The sequence below is a fragment of the Lathyrus oleraceus genome, chromosome 2 (genome assembly GCF_024323335.1).
Source record: "Lathyrus oleraceus cultivar Zhongwan6 chromosome 2, CAAS_Psat_ZW6_1.0, whole genome shotgun sequence".
Classification (NCBI taxonomy): domain Eukaryota; kingdom Viridiplantae; phylum Streptophyta; class Magnoliopsida; order Fabales; family Fabaceae; genus Lathyrus; species Lathyrus oleraceus.
The window spans coordinates 363,271,941-363,289,560 of record NC_066580.1 but is presented as its reverse complement, the minus strand read 5'-3'; the positions used below and the strand labels follow the sequence as shown (position 1 = coordinate 363,289,560).

At 42.8% G+C, this 17,620-nt stretch overlaps 1 protein-coding gene across 1 annotated transcript in view; it reads right to left on the bottom strand.

Annotated features, from left to right (window-relative positions):
• Positions 1-279: 279 nt before the first annotated feature.
• The window catches only part of LOC127123285 (uncharacterized), a 29,891-nt gene continuing 12,550 nt past the window's right edge, over positions 280-17,620 (bottom strand). The window contains exon 2 of the mRNA XM_051053519.1: positions 280-1,365. Coding sequence (XP_050909476.1) covers positions 280-1,365 — 1,086 coding nt within the window. The remainder of the gene's footprint in view (positions 1,366-17,620) is intronic.

Here is a 17,620-nt window from a genome sequence, read left to right as displayed (position 1 = left end):
ATGTGCGTGGAGGACAAAACACTCCAAAAAGTACATAACCAAAATACCAAATATCTGAAAATACAAGAAAATAAAACATAACATAAAAAAAACTTAGTCCTCATAGGACTCAGAACCCTCTTCACTACCGGCCTCAGAACCGAAATAATCATCATCACCATCATCATCATCATCATCAGCATCATCAGCGCCACCAGAACCATCAGCACCAGAAGCACCAACACCCACCCCCTCTCCGAAAACAGGCCTGTCCTCAGGCCAGCTAGCATGTTGCAGGAACTACTCACGCGTCATCATAGGATGCTCTCCAAAAGGGTCACGTACCTGCAACTGTAATACGTGCATAGAGTCATGTATATCAATCATGGCGCGCTGAGTCGCCGCCATCCAATCCCAATTGTAATTGCAAACAGCTTGCTGGAAAGGATCAAACCCTTGAGAAAAAGCACCAGGACCATCAGCAGCCCCGGTATCATCAGCAGTTGTACTACCTCGGAAGTTCTTCGGCTTATAGTACTTGTCAACATATCGATCGTCGATTGCGGATGGAATCCTTACCTGACTGCGCGAGGGTAGCTTCACCCTCGGTTGTAGGCATAAAGCCATGATGAGACAAGGAAAAGCAGGGGAGCAGTTAACTCCCGCCCCCGACTTCAGCCCACTCTCAACCACGGACTTCATCTCAATCGCAATGATTCGCGCCACATCGATCTGTACATTAGTTAGAATACAGTGGACCAAGTGTGCCACTGGGATCGGCACGGTCGACGTGTGTGACTTGGGCTTAATGTTAGTCAAAACCAACATCAAGATCAGTTGAGCCAAGGGAATCATATCCTCCCGATGGTACCTCATAGGAACCCCAGATGGGTTCACCTCAACCGACTTTCCCTCAAACAACAGGGCCGCAAAAATAGTATCAGTGTTCCTGTGGAGCCTTAGATCTCTGTGGTATGCATCCCTCTCATTAACTCCCAGATGGAGCGGTTCACCAAGCACTCGGTTAATAGCATCCCTATCAAAAGCGACCTGACGTCCTGACACTCTTGTAGTCCAAGTGAAAGGCTCGTCGTCATTTGGCAGCGCGTTCGCATAGAACTCGCACACTATATCAATATCATAGCTTTCAGGTGGAGAGATCAACTTGTCCCATTTCTTGCTATTTATCAACCCTGCAAATGTCCGATAATCGCCTTGTGCGTTGATCAAAAACCTCTTCTCAAGTAATATTTTCCTTTTCTCCAACGCCACATAACGTGCGGCTTGCTTCGCCCCAACGAATTTATCTGTGTCAAATTGAATTGGCACAGTGCGGGAAGTGCTCTCGACCTTTCTCTTTTTTGCAGCACTTGACCTGGATGACATCTGTAAAATCATAGAAAAGAAACATCACACAACCACAAAATAGACTAGAGATCAAAACAGAAAAACCAGATACTGTCATGGTCGCTACAGCATCGCTTAGCGAGGACCCAGCGAAGATTCGCTACGGGTTCGCTTAGCGAAGTGACAGCGAATGCTCGCCACAGATTCGCCTAGAGAAGATGCTAGCGAATGTTACGGGATTCTGAGTTCTCCACTGTTAACAATCCAATTTCAGAAAACCCAAAGTCTAATGATACCCATTCTAGAAACAAAGTAATTTAACATGCTAGGAATCGTTCTAAACATACATGCAAACCTAAAAAAACCCAATCTCCCAAATTCAACCCTAATGACTCATTCTTCAGAATTTACAACATTTAAAGCACAAAGGAATGGAGACAAAACAAACCTGATTGAAGAGGTTGATTGATTCTGAAATGCAACAGTTAGGGTTTGCACAAGGATGATTCTCAAAGTTTTTGTGTGAGATGGAAGTGAAAAGTGTGAAAGTGAGACTGAGTTAGTGACCCTATGTTCAGACTAAAACAAAATAAATGGGTTTTGAGCCCAAATGAGTGGCCCTCTGAAAAATAAAATAAAGTTCTGTCACGCAACGTTCGCCTAGCGAAGGGCTAGCGAACGTCTCGTTACTGTCGTCGCCTAGCGAGCAGCTAGCGAACATGACGGGATCTTGTTTTTTTAAAAACAGCACTGTTGGGCACAATTCAGCTAGGTTCCACCAATTTGAATACCAATACCACACAACACAAAGCTGTAAATACTTACAATGTTGGGGTGCCTCCCAACAAGCGCTTGCTTAACTTCGGATAAGCTCGACGGTTCGAGATGCTCACAAAGAAGCATCCAAGCAGATTGCACAGCTCTCGCGATCCACAAGACCGCCAAGATAAATCTTCAAACGTTGGCCGTTAACCGTCCAACTATCTTTCTTCTCCAAGTCTTCAATGACAACAACTCCATACTCTTTGACTTCTTTGACACGAAATGGCCCGGACCATTTAGATTTCAATTTTCCGGGGAATAGCCTCGACCTAGAATTGAACAAAAGGACCAACTGTCCGGGCACAAATTCCTTCTTCCTAAGCTTTTTGTCATGATACTCTTTCACCTTTTCTTTGTACAACCAACTCGAGTGATATGCGGCATTGCGCATTTCTTCCAACTCAAGCAATTGCACTTTTCTTTTTTTACCGGCCAAATCCTTATCAAAGTTCAATAATTTCAGAGCCCACAAAGCTTTGTGCTCCAATTCGACTAGCAAATGGCAAGTCTTACCAAATACCAATTAAAAAGGAGTTATCCCAATTGGAGCTTTAAAAGCGGTACGATATGCCCATAAAGCTTCATCCAACTTTTGCGACCACTCTTTTTTAGTATTCGACACGGTTTTTTCAAGAATTCTCTTAATCTCACGATTAGAGACCTCGGCTTGACCGTTTGCTTGTGGGTGATACGGAGTCGCCACTCTATGTGACACACCGTAATGTTTCAAAATGCTTTCTAACGGTGCATTACTAAAGTGCGACCCTCCGTCACTAATCAACACACGGGGGGTTCCAAAACGGGAAAATATGTTTTTCTTCAAAAAATTTATTACCGTTTTAGCATCTGCCCGAGGTGAGGCAATCGCCTCAACCCACTTAGAAACATAGTCGACCGCCACAAGCATATATTCATTACCATATGAGGGTGGGAATGGTCCAACAAAGTCGATACCCCAACAATCGAATACTTCAACCTCTTGGATGTTTTGGAGAGGCATCTCGTCTCTCTTACCAATCCCACCACTTCTTTGGCAACTATCACAACTTTGTGCATGGGCATTTGCGTCTTTGAAAATAGTAGGCCAATAAAATCCTGACTGAAGGACTTTAGTGGCCGTTCTTGCCCCATTGTAGTGTCCGCCGTAAGGCGAGTTGTGACAATGCTAAAGAATGCTTTGCGCTTCATCGCTAGTAACACACCTCCTCAAAAGGTTATCACCACCCAATTTAAACAAGTATGGGTCATCCCACACGTAGTACTTAGCATCCGAGAGAAATTTCCTTTTTTGGTTCGAAGTTAGGTCGGGAGGCACCAAACCACTAGCCTTATGGTTCGCAAAGTCCGCAAACCACGACCTAACTTGAACTTTGAAAAGTTTTTCATCAGGAAACTCTTCTCGGATTTTCTTCTCGGAAGCGGTAACCTCCATATTAACTAAGCGAGATAAATGATTCGCCACCAAATTTTCCTATCCTTTCTTGACTTTGATTTCAACATCAAATTCTTGCAACAAGAGGATCCAATGGATGAGCCTTTGCTCCGAGTCCGGTTTGGTGAGCAAATATTTAATCGCCGAGTGGTCGGTATACACTATGACCTTGGAACCAATAAGATAGGATCTAAACTTTTCAAGCGCATACACTATCGCAAGTAATTCTTTTTTAGTGGTGGCATAGTTAACTTGAGCCTCATTAAGAAATTTACTTGCGTAGTGTATCGCATGAAAATTTTTCTCTTTTCTTTGGCCTAATACCGCTCCGATTCCATAGTCGCTCGCATCACACATGAGCTCAAAATTTAAATTCCAATTTGGAGCGACCATAATTGGAGCGGTAACCAATTTTTCCTTTAAAATTTCAAAAGCTTGTAAACACTCATCAGTTAAAAGAAATACCTGATCCTTAGCTAGCAAGTTACTCAAAGGCCTAGCTACCTTTGAGAAGTCTTTGATAAAGCGCCGGTAGAAACCGGCGTGCCCTAGAAAGCTTCAGACTCCCTTCAAATTTACCGGAGTAGGAAACTTTTCAATCACTTCAACTTTAGCACAATCAACTTCAAGCCCTCTTGAAGAGACTTTATGGCCAAGCACTATCCCCTCGGTCACCATGAAGTGGCACTTCTCCCAGTTAAGAACAAGATTTGTCTTCACACATCTTTCAAGAACTGTTTCCAAGTTATCCAAGCATAGACCAAAGGAACCACCAAATACGGAGAAGTCGTCCATAAAGACTTCCATTGTTTTCTCGATAAGGTCGGGAAATATAGCTTGCACACATCTTTGGAATGTCGCCGGTGCATTGCACAACCCAAAGGGCATTTTACGGTATGCAAAAATTCCAAAAGGACATATGAAAGCCATCTTTTCATGATCGGTCGGGTCTACCGCAATTTGGTTATACCCGGAATAGCCATCTAAGAAACAATAGTATTGTTGCCCAGAAAGTCTTTCTAGCATTTGATCCATGAACGGGAGTGGAAAGTGATATTTTCGAGTTGCGGTATTCAACCGCCTATAATCAATGCACATACGCCACCCCGTTTCCACTTTTGTCCGGATCAACTCATCCTTTTCATTTCGAATCACAGTAATTCCACCTTTCTTCGGAACCACATGTACATGACTAACCCATATCCGAAATCGGGTAAATCATTCTCGCATCCAACAACTTAACCACCTCCTTTCTAACAACTTCTTTCATAGTAGGATTTAAGCGGCGTTGCGGTTGAGCTACCGGCTTAAAGTCCTCTTCCATTAAGATCTTGTGCATGCAATAGGAAGGACTAATTCCTTTGAGATCGGAAAGAGTCCAACCCATGGCTTCTTGATTCTTTTTCAAAACATTTATCAAACGGGCTTCTTCATTCTTTGACAAAAGATTGCTTATGATAATCAGCTTTGCTTCGGTCTTGTCGAGGAATGCATACTTCAAATTAGAAGGTAACATTTTCAATTCAATCGGCGATTTTTCTTCATTAACCTCCTTCTTCAATACTTCCTCCTCAACTTCCCACGGATGTAACTCTTTTAGACTATCAAGTTCCCTTAGGCATTCATCAAGAGCTTACTCTTCTTCAATTGTTAAAACTTCAAAGGAGTCATCAAGAGCTAACTCCATAGGAGATATCTCATGAATATGTTTAGAAACTTCAAAAGTTGCCTCTTCGATCACATCAATGCGAAAGCTATCACGACTGTCCTTTGAATTCTTCATGGCTTCGAATAGATCAAAAGTAACTTCTTCATTTTGGACCCTTACTTTTATCAAACCGTTGTCAACGGCAATCATCATGCGTGCGGTTTTCATGAACGGTCGGCCAAGAATAAGCGGAGCATCATCATCCTCTTCCATATCAATCACAACGAAATCAACCGAGAAGAAGAATTTGTCAACTTTGACCAATACATCTTGGGCTAACCCATGAGGATGGGTAGTCGACTTATCGGCCAATTGCAAAGTCATCCGGATGGCCTTCATTTCAATGTTTCCAAGCCTCTTCACAATAGACAATGGTATTAGATTAATGCTTGACCCCAAATCAATTAGCCCTTTTCCGACATAGACATCACCAATTGTAACCGGCAAAGTAACTCGTCCCGGGTCAACCTCTTTTCTCGGAAGCATCCGTTGAATGATTGCACTACAACTAGCATCTAGGACAATTGTCTCCAGTTCCGTGTACCTCCGCTTTTTAGTAAGTATGCCTTTCATGAATTTCGCATACTTAGGCATTTTCTCCAATGCTTCGGCAAACGGAATGTTCACTTGAAGTTGTTTGAATATATCTATGAACCGGGCGTAATGCCAGAAGGTTTTGGATTGGAGTAGCGCCCACTACCTCCTTTCCTTTAGAAACTCTAGAATTCCTCTCTCTTTTCTTTTTTACTCCTTCCATATTCACTTCATCACTCTTATTTTTTTCAACTTCCACACTTTCTTTATTTTCTACTTCACCATTTTTTTCATTCTTTTCAACTTCTTCCTCACTCCACTCCCCAACTTCAACATAAATGCTATCCTCTATTTTTTTCTCCTCATCTTTTTTTTCACTCTCATTAATCAACTGCCTTCCACTTCTCGTTGTTATTGCTTTACAATGCTCTTTTGGATTCATTTGCGTGTTCGCCGAAAAAGATGGTCCGGGTTGTTGTTCCGCTAGTTGTTTAGCAAGTTGACCGGCTTGAGTTTCGAGATTTTTGATTGCCGCATCATTGCTCTTTTGATTAGCCATCGACAATTGCATAAATTGTGTCAATGTCTCTTCTAACTTTGAAGTCACGATCGGCGGTTGTTGAGGTTGGTAAGGATTTTGACGACTAGAAGTACCACCCCCATAACCTTGGTTATGGTGATTGTTAGCCCTTGGTTGGAACCCTTGATTCCCTTGAAAGTGTTGTTGTTGATTTTGAGGATGTTGTTGATACGGTTGTTGTTGTTGTTGCCTCGATTGGTAGTCTTGTTGGTTCGCCATGTAATTCACCTCTTCGAACCCGGGAGGTGGACAAAACTCGGTGTCATGATCACCCTTGCAAAGCTCACAACAAGCTATTTGTTTTGCTTTTGAAGGCTCTTTCAACTCTTTTATTTGTTGAGTGAAGAGTTCAACTTGTTGTGAAATGAGTTTATTTTGGGCAGGAATAGCATCGTTTGTCCCAAGTTCAAGCACTCCCGGTTTCTTCAAAGTGTTGCCTCTACTTTGACTTTGGAGGTCATTTAGAGCCATACGGTTAATGATATCAGTAGCTTCGGCGGTGCTTTTAGACAACAAAGAACCACCCGAGGTAGCATCCAATAAAGTCTTGCAATTAGGTTGAAGGCCATTCTTGAAAATGTGGATTTGCGTCAATTCGTCAAAACCATGCCCTTTGCACTTTCGAAGCATGGATTTAAATCTTTCCCATGCCTCATTCAATGATTCGTTGGCTCCTTGCGAAAACACGAAGATAGCCGTTTTGGATTCCATGAACCGGTTGTGGGAGAAAAATCTTTCAATGAACTTCTCTTCCAACACGTTCCAATCCATCATGACTGCAGGTGTTTGATCCAAGTACCAATCTTTGGCTTTGCCGAGCAAAGCATGAGGAAATAGTCTTTTGAACAATGGTAGCTCTTGAGCTTGATCAACTCCGGCTGCCAATGCTATCTCGTAAAATTTGGTGAGAAAAGCAAAGGGGTCTTCATGGTCCATTCCGGTGAATGGACTTCCGTATAGCAAGTTAAGAGTTCCCGTCTTCATCTCGGCTTGCCTTCCCGTGTGGTTGGCAAACTGAGCTGTATTCCTCGGACTGTTGACACAAGGTGTGGAAAAGGGCGGTGGTGGTGGTGGATCCATGATAGGTGTGAAAGGTGGTGGGCGTGATGTAGAAGAACCTTCTCCTTGTTCTTGTCGTTGTCTAGCTTGTTGCCTCCTTCGTCTCGTTCTGCTATTAAGTCTCCTTGCGTTTCTTTTGATCTCGGGATCAAAAAGACGTTGGTCCTGAGGAACCTTCCCTCGCATAAAATGAAAGTTGCACACTAAACCAAACAAATTAACAAGCACAAGTCAAAAATTCAGAAGTTAAAAATTCCACAACTATTGCGATGCTCGCAATATCAATTCACAATCCCCGGCAACGACGCCATTTTGTTAGAACAGGCATAGAGTATCGGGATTTGTTATCGTCTCCACAGGGATTATGTCATATTGCCGCCGTTCGACAGTTGTTAAGTTCTTTACTTATAGTAACAAGGGGGTTTTAGTTTTCGGTTACGGTAGCTTGCATAAAAAGTAAGAAATTACGGTAAAAGTTTTAGTTTTACGATTTGAGAAAGATTGTCAAAGTTAGGGTTCGACGATCACTTTGCATGCATATGTTCGATCAAACAAAAGTCATAAACTCCATTAGATGATAAACACATTCACAAAATCCTCCCAATGTATTTATTTCTAACACACATTGTGGGTTTTCCCATTTTGACCCATTGTTGATTCTCACACAATCTATCAAAATGACAACTTCTAGGTTTAACTTTTTAGTGAACAAACTCATTCAAAACTATCTCTAGCTAAAGAACAAGGATGGATGAAAACCTAGGTCAAGAGTTGGAAAACACCTTTCAATAATAAACCAACACAAAGAGTTATCAATAAAACAAGGTTTTCACCATACATTCATCATCAAAGAGTTTACAAATGAATATCAACCCATATACATACAAGGCTATGGTCATCTACATCTAACCTTGACAAAATGAAAGACTTAGCTACTCATTTTCATGGTAGCTTGAACAACAAGTTTCGGAAGAAGGTTGATCAACATCCGAGTCGAAGAATCGAGATTGGATGGGAATCCACCTTCTTTTTGTAAAATATTGTCAAGAGAAGAAGAAGAATGAGAAATGGGGTTTCTAGGGCACAAAAATCACCTCTCAACAAAAAACAAGTAAAAAGATTATCAAAAAAAGATCTGTTCCAAAATGTAGCCCATACTACTTATAGAAATGGTTGCTGAGCTGTCATGCTCGCTAGGCGAGCAGAATGGTTCGCGTAGCGAGCCCTAAAATAAGTCACTAGAAGAGCCTGCGTCCAGAGGAATCAACCTAGATAAGTTTGCATCTGTTCGCAAGGTGAATAATCCTTCGCTAGGCGAAGCCCTCACTTCTCTCATTCGCTCCCGCGAGTCTTGATGTTTTTGCTACTGGAAGTGTTCGCTACTTGCTCGCTGCGTGCTCGCCTAGCGAATACTTCGCTACTTCCCTCGCCACAGCGAGTTTTGATCTTTTTAGTTTTGTCCAAGTCTGGGAGTGTACTTTGGCATCTCGCTGCGTGCTCGCCCAACGAATACTTCGCTACCTCACTCGCCTAGCGAGCTTGCTTATGTTTGCTTTCTTTCTTGGTTCTTTTGTCATCTTTCTAGTTCCTTAGTTTTCTACTCTTTCATGCCTAATTCCTGCACAATAACACACAAATTAAAGGTACCAAGATCATTTCACATAGTATTGCAAATCAACAAAAGCAAGGGCGGTTTCGAAAACTTTTTCAACATAAATGAGTGAAAGATGCCCACCTTTGATAGCTCAAATAAGCAAACTTGGGCATCTAACACAAGGCAAATGGCAACATCTCATGCCAATCTTTGTATGTAACAACCATCTTCTGGACAATCTTCTTGATATTCTTATTAGCAGCTTCAACAGCCCCATTCATCTTGGGTCTATAAGGAGAAGAATTATGATGTGCTATCTTGAACTTGCTACACAGCTCTTTCATCATTTTGTTGTTCAAGTTAGATCCATTATCAGTAATGATCTTATCTGGCACACCATAACGGCATATGAGTTGATTCTTGATAAACTTCACAACCACCTTCCTGGTCACGTTTGCATATGACACCGCTTCAACCCACTTGGTGAAGTAATCAATTGCTACGAGAATAAACCTGTGACCATTAGACGCTTTCGGCTCTATTATGCCAATCATGTCAATTCCCCACATGGAGAAAGGCCATGGTGATGAAATCACATTCAGGAGTGTCGGGGCATATGAATCTTATCCGTATAAACCTGACACTTATGGCATTTCTTCACATATTTGCAGCAGTCAGACTCCATTGTCAACCAATAATAGCTTGCCCTCAACATCTTTCTAGCCATAGCATGTCCATTGGAATGAGAACCAAAGGAACCCTCATGGACCTCAGTCATTAACCGGTATGCTTCGTGTCTATCCACGCATCTGAGCAGCACCATGTCAAAATTCCTCTTATAAAGCACATCGCCATTGAGGTAGAAATTGCCTGATAATCTCCTCAAAGTCTTTCTATCTTTCACAGATGCCCCAGGCGGGTAAATCTGGCTCTAAAGAAAGCACTTGATATCATAATACCATGGCTTAATGTATTGCACCTCCTCTACTGCAAATACATGAGCTGGTCTATCCAAGCGCATCACAGTGATATTGGGAACTTCATTCCAGAGTCTAACCACGATCATCGAAGCAAGTGTAGCAAGAGCATCTGCCATCCGATTCTCATCTCGAGGAATATGATGGAAGTCAACCTCAGTAAAGAAAGTTGAAATTCTCCTCGCATAATCTCTATATGGGATAAGGCCAGGCTGATTCGTCTCCCATTCACCCTTAATCTGGTTAACAACAAGGGCCGAATCACCATAAACATCAAGATGCTTGATCCTAATATCAATACACTCTTCCAATCCCATGATACAGGTCTCACACTCAGCCATATTATTCGTGCATTTGAAGGTTAGCCTTGCTGTAAAAGGGAGATGTGTGCCCTGTGGAGTAATAATCACTTCCCCAATACCATTTCCATATTAATTCACACCACCATCAAATACCATGCTCCATCGGGAACCAGGTTCTAGCCCTTCATCGAGCGTAGGCTCATCACAGTCTTTCATTTTCAAATATAGAATCTCCTCATCTTGAAAGTCATACTGAACTGACTGATAATCCTCAATTGGTTGATATACCAAGTGGTCAGCCAAGATACTACCTTTTATAGCCTTCTGAGCTCGATACTCAATATCATACTCAGATAACAACATCTGCCAACGGGCAATCCTCCAAGTTAAAGCAGGCTTTTCAAAGATATACTTGATTGGATCCATCTTGGATATCAACCAAGTCGTATGGTTCAACATATATTGGCATAAGCGCTTAGCGGCCCAAGCCAAAGCACAACATGTTTTCTCAAGTATCGAGTATCGAGACTCACACTCGGTGAACTTCTTACTCAGGTAGTATATAGCATATTCTTTCTTTTCTGATTTATCTTGCTGACCAAGGACACAACCCATTGAGTCTTCAAGAACTGTCAGATACATAATCAATGGTCTCCCTTCCACAGGTGGAGACAGAATCGGGGGCTCAGAAAAATACTCTTTAATACTGTCAAAGGCCTTTTGGCAATCCTCGGTCCAATCATGAGACTGATCTTTCTGAAGGAGCTTGAATATCGGCGCACATGTGGCAGTCATGTGGGATATAAACCTGGAAATATAATTCAAGCGACCAAGAAAACCTCGGACTTGCTTCTCAGTTTTGGGCGCAAGCATCTCTTGTATTGCTTTGACCTTGGTGGGATCAACCTCAATACCTCTCTCACTGACAATAAAGCCCAATAACTTGCCGGAACAGACTCCAAATGTACACTTGTTAGGATTCAAACGAAGTTTCAACAAGTGCTCTACATGTTCAATTTCCGTTCTCGACTTTGCAATCATATCATCAACATATACCTCGATCTCCTTGTGCATCATATCATGAAACAAGGTAGTCATAGCTCGTTGATACGTGGCTCCGGCGTTCTTCAAACCGAAAGGCATCACTCGATAATAGAATGTTCCCCAAGGTGTGATGAATGTTGTCTTCTCCATATCCTCGGGTGCCATTTTAATCTGATTATATCCGGAAAATCCGTCAATAAACGAGAAGACATTGAATTTAACTGTATTATCTACCAACATATCAATATGTGGTAAAGGGAAATCATCTTTAGGACTAGCTTTATTCAAGTCTCTATAGTCCACACACATCCGGACTTTTCCATCTTTCTTAGGCACGGGCACCATATTGGCCACCCATTGAGGATATGTAGAAGTCACTAGAAACCCTGCATCAATTTGCTTCTGAACTTCCTCTTTGATCTTCACTGCCATATCAGGATGAGTTCTTCTGAGCTTCTGCTTCACAGTCATGCACTCAGACTTCAAAGGCAGGAAATGTTGCACGATATTAGTATCCAGACCAGGCATGTCTTCATATGACCAGGCAAAGACGTCGATATATTCTCGTAGCAACTCAATCAACCCTTTCTTAACAGATTCTTCCAGGAGTGCCTCAATCTTCACTTCTCGCACACAATCTTCAGACCCCAAGTTAATTGTTTCCAGATTCTCAAGATGCGGCTGAATGATCTTCTCTTCATGCTCAAGTAGACGGGGGATCTCGTCAGGAATCTCTTCAACATCATCATCTTCCGCCTCAAATACAGGGAACTCAAAGTTTGGAGATGGTGTTGGATCATTATGTTCAATGGGTTTGATCAACCTACATAATGATTTTGGATATAAAGAGATTTTAGAATTCAAACAAGGAAAATCATTATGCAGATGAAAAGATTGATTTTATTCTATTTTTTTAGGGTTTTATGTGATCACCAATTTCATGCAAAAGCGAAAAGGGAAAACAATTGGAATAACAAACATTTAACATGAATTTATTGAATGAAAATATCATTGTATTTATGAGCCGACAATGTCATCACTCCTCTTTTGGCATGGGAGAAGGGTTTTTAAACACAATGAACATTACTTTCACTTATGGATAACTGTTGGAACATCAACAATGGCCCCATTATTGCAAACCCCTCCAGGGATGACAAAGTTGCCAGAATCTTCCTCTGCATCCTCTTCCACAATAGCAGCAGCTTCCTCATCTTGACCAGTGTGGATGAATCCACCACTCTTGAACAACCCATGCTTATTGAAGGCGCCAGAAGAATACCCTATGCCAGCCCGAGATTTGTTGTCTTCCTGCTTAATCATTTGCCCCAATCTAGTAATTGCGCCATGCTCAATGGCCAACTTCGCATCTTATAGGACGCAAATGAAGAAGTTCCTTTCTTAGTAGGCTCAGCAATAGATAAAGCTTGGAACGGAGTTCTAACTTCATCCTCAGCGTCTATGTAAGAAAAGGAAGACAAATGGCTAACCAGGAGAGCCTTGTCTCCCCCTACCACCACCAGCTTCTTGTTTTTGACAAACTTCAATTTCTGGTGTATGGTGGATGTCACGACGCCCGCCTCGTGAATCCATGGTCTGCCCAATAGACAGCTATACGATGGGTGATTATCCATGACCTGGAAGGTGATCTGGAAATCACTTGGTCCAATCTTGATTGGGAGTTCAACCTCTCCAATCACAATTTTACGGGACCCATCGAAAGCTCTAACCACTACTCCACTCTGCCTCATGGGAGGCCCCTGATATGATAATTTAGCAAGAGTAGACTTTGGCAACACATTCAACGGTGACCCAGTGTCCACCAGCACATTGGACATGGCATCATCTTTGTAGCTCATAGAGATGTGTAGTGCCAGATTGTGGTTTCTTCCCTCCTTAGGGAGATCAACATCACAAAAACTCAAATTGTTACAAGCAGTGATGTTTGCCACAATACTGTCAAATTGCTCTATGGTGACGTCATGATCTACATATGCCACATCCAACACCTTATGCAGAGCTTCTCATTGTGGTTCTGAATTCATAAATAAAGATAATACAGAGAACTTTGATGGCGTCTGTAGAAGCTGATTTACAACGTTGTATTCACTCCTTTTGATGAGCCTTAGCATCTCATCACAGTCTTCCTTCGCATTGCCATTCTGGCCAACAAAGACAGGAGTTTTTACAACAGAGGCAGGTTTAGCGGCAACAAGTACCGGACTTGGAGCATTCACAGCAGTTCTAACTGGGCGTTCAACATAATCAGCAACATCGGCCCTTCGAACATCAGCTTGGGGTTTCGGCGGAGCCGAGAAAACACGACCGTTACGGGTCAAGCCGCTGACGTCCGCAATATTAACAACAGATGTAGAGGGCAGGGGCACCTCCTTCCCATCCTCTAATGCCACAACATTGTAGCGATAGGGGACCTCCTTCTCAGAAGAGTATGGCACAGGGCCAGCTGGTTTAATGATTAAAGAAGGAGAAGCCTTTTGCTTGCTACCATCGTACCTGATGACAATAGGCTCAGGGATCCAAAATACCAGAGATATTACATTGACTTCATTAGCATCTTCATCAACATTCCGATTTTGAAGTAGCTCAATGACTCCTTTATCCAGCATTTCTTGAATGTCTTTGTGGACTTGGCGACATCCTCTTTGATTGACAGTGCAAACTCGGCATCTGCCGTGGTCGTGCTCGTAATGACTGTACTCACACAGCAGTTTGTGCATCTCGACCAGAGATTGTCGAATATGGATGACATATTTGACTTTGAATTTACCAGGGCAGCCCTGGACCATGTTGAGAGAGGATTTCCCATGCTCGGGCAATGGGTTCTTCTTTACATTAGGACATACGTCCTCGAAACACACAATACCACATCTCACAAGGTCTTGAACCTTGGTCTTCAGTGGATAGCAGTTTTCCACGTTATGTCCAAGAGCACCGGAATGATAAACACAGTGTAACTCGGGCTTATACCACCACTGAAGGTTGGTAGGTGTAGCCGGTGGGTCTCGTGGAGTAATCAATTTCCTCTCTGTCAAAGAGGGATACAATTCATCATAGGTCATGGGAATAGGATCGAAGGTGACCCTCTTCCTCTCATAGCTTGTACTGGCTTGATTATTGTTTCGAGCCTGGTAGGCCTGCTGTTGAGGACGGTGCTGTTGTTGTTGATATTGCGGATGTTGCTGTTGCTGATTATTATTGTGATGCTGATACTGCTGATTGTCTCTGAAAACAGGTGATGTGTGAGCCACCTGATGCTAGTTATTGGCAGGACGCACGGTCTTCCTCCTCACTGAGGGTCTTCTAGGTTTAGCATGAGAGGTCACAACATGTGCCTCGCCATCTTTCTTCTTTCCAAACGTCCCATATCGTTTGGTAGAAGAGCCTTCTTCTCTGGTCAGGCACCCTTCCTTGACTCCTTCTTCCAGACGCATCCCCATATTCACCATCTCGGTGAAGTTAGAAGGAGCGCTGGCAATCATCCGCTCGTAATAAAAAGAACTCAAGGTCTTCAAAAAGCTCTTGGTCATTTCCTTCTCCTCCAGCGGGGGCACAATCTGTCCTGCTAACTCTCGCCACCTCTAGGCGTACTCTTTAAAAGTTTCCTTATCCTTCTGGGACATGGCTCTCAATTGATCCCTCTCGGGAGCCATATCCATATTATACTTGTATTGCTTGACGAAGGCCTCGCCAAGGTCATTGAAGGATTGGATGTTCACGCTATCCAAGCCCATATACCATCTTAGGGCAGCATCGGACAAACTGTCCTGGAAGTAGTGAATGAGAAGTTGATCATTGTCGGTCTGAGTTGACATCTTCCTGGCATACATAACCAGGTGGCTGAGAGGGCAAGTATTTCCCTTGTACTTTTCAAAGTCAGGTACCTTGAACTTTACAAGGATTTTGACGTTTGGGACCAAGCAGAGTTCAGCAACAGACTTGCCGAAAAGGTCTTTTCCTCGGAGAGTTTCCAATTCCTTGCGGAGCTCAAGAAACTGATCATTTATAGCATCCATCTTTTCATAGACATCTGGGCCCTCAGACGGCTCAGAATGGTAGATGGGGTTGTCTACTCTGGGCATAGTATGCACGATAGGAGGAGGAACGGCAAGGACCGGGCTAGATGCCGACAGAGAAGAAAAGGTGGGTGCAAGACCCTCAGGCATGAAGTTGGGAGGCATCCCCCAAGGAAACCCGGCTGGCATAGCTGTTGGTGCGAAGTGGGCACTGGCCGCAAGCACGGTTGATGAGGCAATCTCAAAGATGACTGTCCTCTAGGAGGAGTTGAAGGAGTCGGAGATGACTGGCTCTGGGCAACCATGAATGACTCCATCAGGGCAGTCAATCTGGCTACTTCCTCCTTGAGTTCACGGTTCTCTTGCTCCAAATGATCCATTAGTCTTGATGCGTTGGCTCGAGTGTAGTATCGGTGAGTCGGCTTGTCTTCAAAATAAATGAAGAACACAAAGTTAGACCATAGAACAAGAAGCCTGAAGCAAAACCTGCTTATGCACATGATGCATGCAATGCATATGATTTAATTTTTTATATCGGAGGAACTTTAGAGTCCTATTAGAAAATATTGGAAATATTAAACATTTATCACATATGGAAATATCACATCAATAATATTTTGAAATACTTTTACACCAAAGAAGTACCCTTTTTGGTAACCAAATACAATTCAAGAGAGAAGGAAAATGAACATCCTATGGACCCCTAGAAGCAATCAGCTAAAACTCTGGAGACTATAAGATAAGCTGCATGAAGCCTCTTCACCTCCCTCTCGTAGGCGGCCTCCATATCTGCCTTCTCTTTGGCGAGTCGATCATACTTCCTTTTCCAAAACTTGGAAGACTGAGGAAGTAGAGAAGTCAATGCATCATCAGGCTTATCAATAACTCGGTGCTCAAGGAACTCTATCAAAGCATCATTCTCTCTGATCTACTGAAGCAACTCCTCTCGTTCACGGATCCAGGCACGTGAACGGTCTTTGTCTCTCAACTCCTCTACTCCTTAGTCAAGAAGGGTTGAAGGCTCAGCCACAACCAAAGGTGTAGGTCTTGGATACTCATAAGGCATGAGGTACTCGGAAGCTCTACTCCTAACCCAAGAGGTATATGGTTCCAAAGCGATACAGTTCTTCGGACCAAGCTCTTTCCTTCCCTTCTTATGGATCTTGTGCCAAGCGCGGACCATCCTGCTCTTCAAGCCTTGGGGATCTTTACCCTCCTGAAAGAACCCACCCTCTAACAGAATGTTATTAGGTTTATCCTTTAGGGGGAACCCAAGCTGACGACGTGCCAAAATAGGGTTGTAGTTAATCCCACCACATGTACCAAGAAGAGGCACATTGGAGAATTCACCACAAGAGTCGATAATCTGCACACCATCATATACACGGTTGTACCAAAAGATATTATCATTAGTGAGAGACATAAGTCTCGTGGACCACCGTAGACATCCTTTGTTCTCCTTGAAGGCGACTGTCTGTGGCAACTATGAAATAAACCACTTGTACAACAGAGGCAAACAACACACAATGGTACCACCACCCTTTGCATTCCTCATATGCAAGGAAAAGTAAGTGTCACCCAACAGAGTCGGAACGGGATTAAGAGTAGAGAAAATCCTAATAGCGTTCACATCCACAAACTTGTCGATGTTGGGGAATAACACTAGCCCATAGATGAGAAGTACAAATATGGCCTCAAAGGCGTCCTCACTCATGGCCTTCCCATACATAATAGATTGAGTAATGAGGAACTCAAAAGGGGGACCTTGAATTCCACCTTTTGTAGTCATATGAGCACCCACCAGATATTCATCTATATGCAACATATCAGCTATCTCTTGAGAAGTAGGAACACTCTCTATGCCACTGAACGACAACTGATGTAGAATAGGTATACCCACAAGGTAGGCATACTCCTCAAGCGTGGGCAAAAGCTGAAAATCCGGAAATGTGAAGCAATGGTACAAGGGGTCATAAAACTGCACCAATACACTCATCAATCCTTCGTCCACTTTAGTAGTCAGAATAGATAGAAGCTTCGCAAGACGAGCCTTGAAACCCAAGGGATCTAAGACATAGGATGTCAAATTCCTTAGCTCTTTCAGATCGGGCTGTCTGAAATTGTACTTCTTTGTATTCCTTCTTTGTCTTTCCATGTATGAAAATTTGCAAATAAACCTCTTAAGTTCCTTGAAATTTTTCTTATTATTGA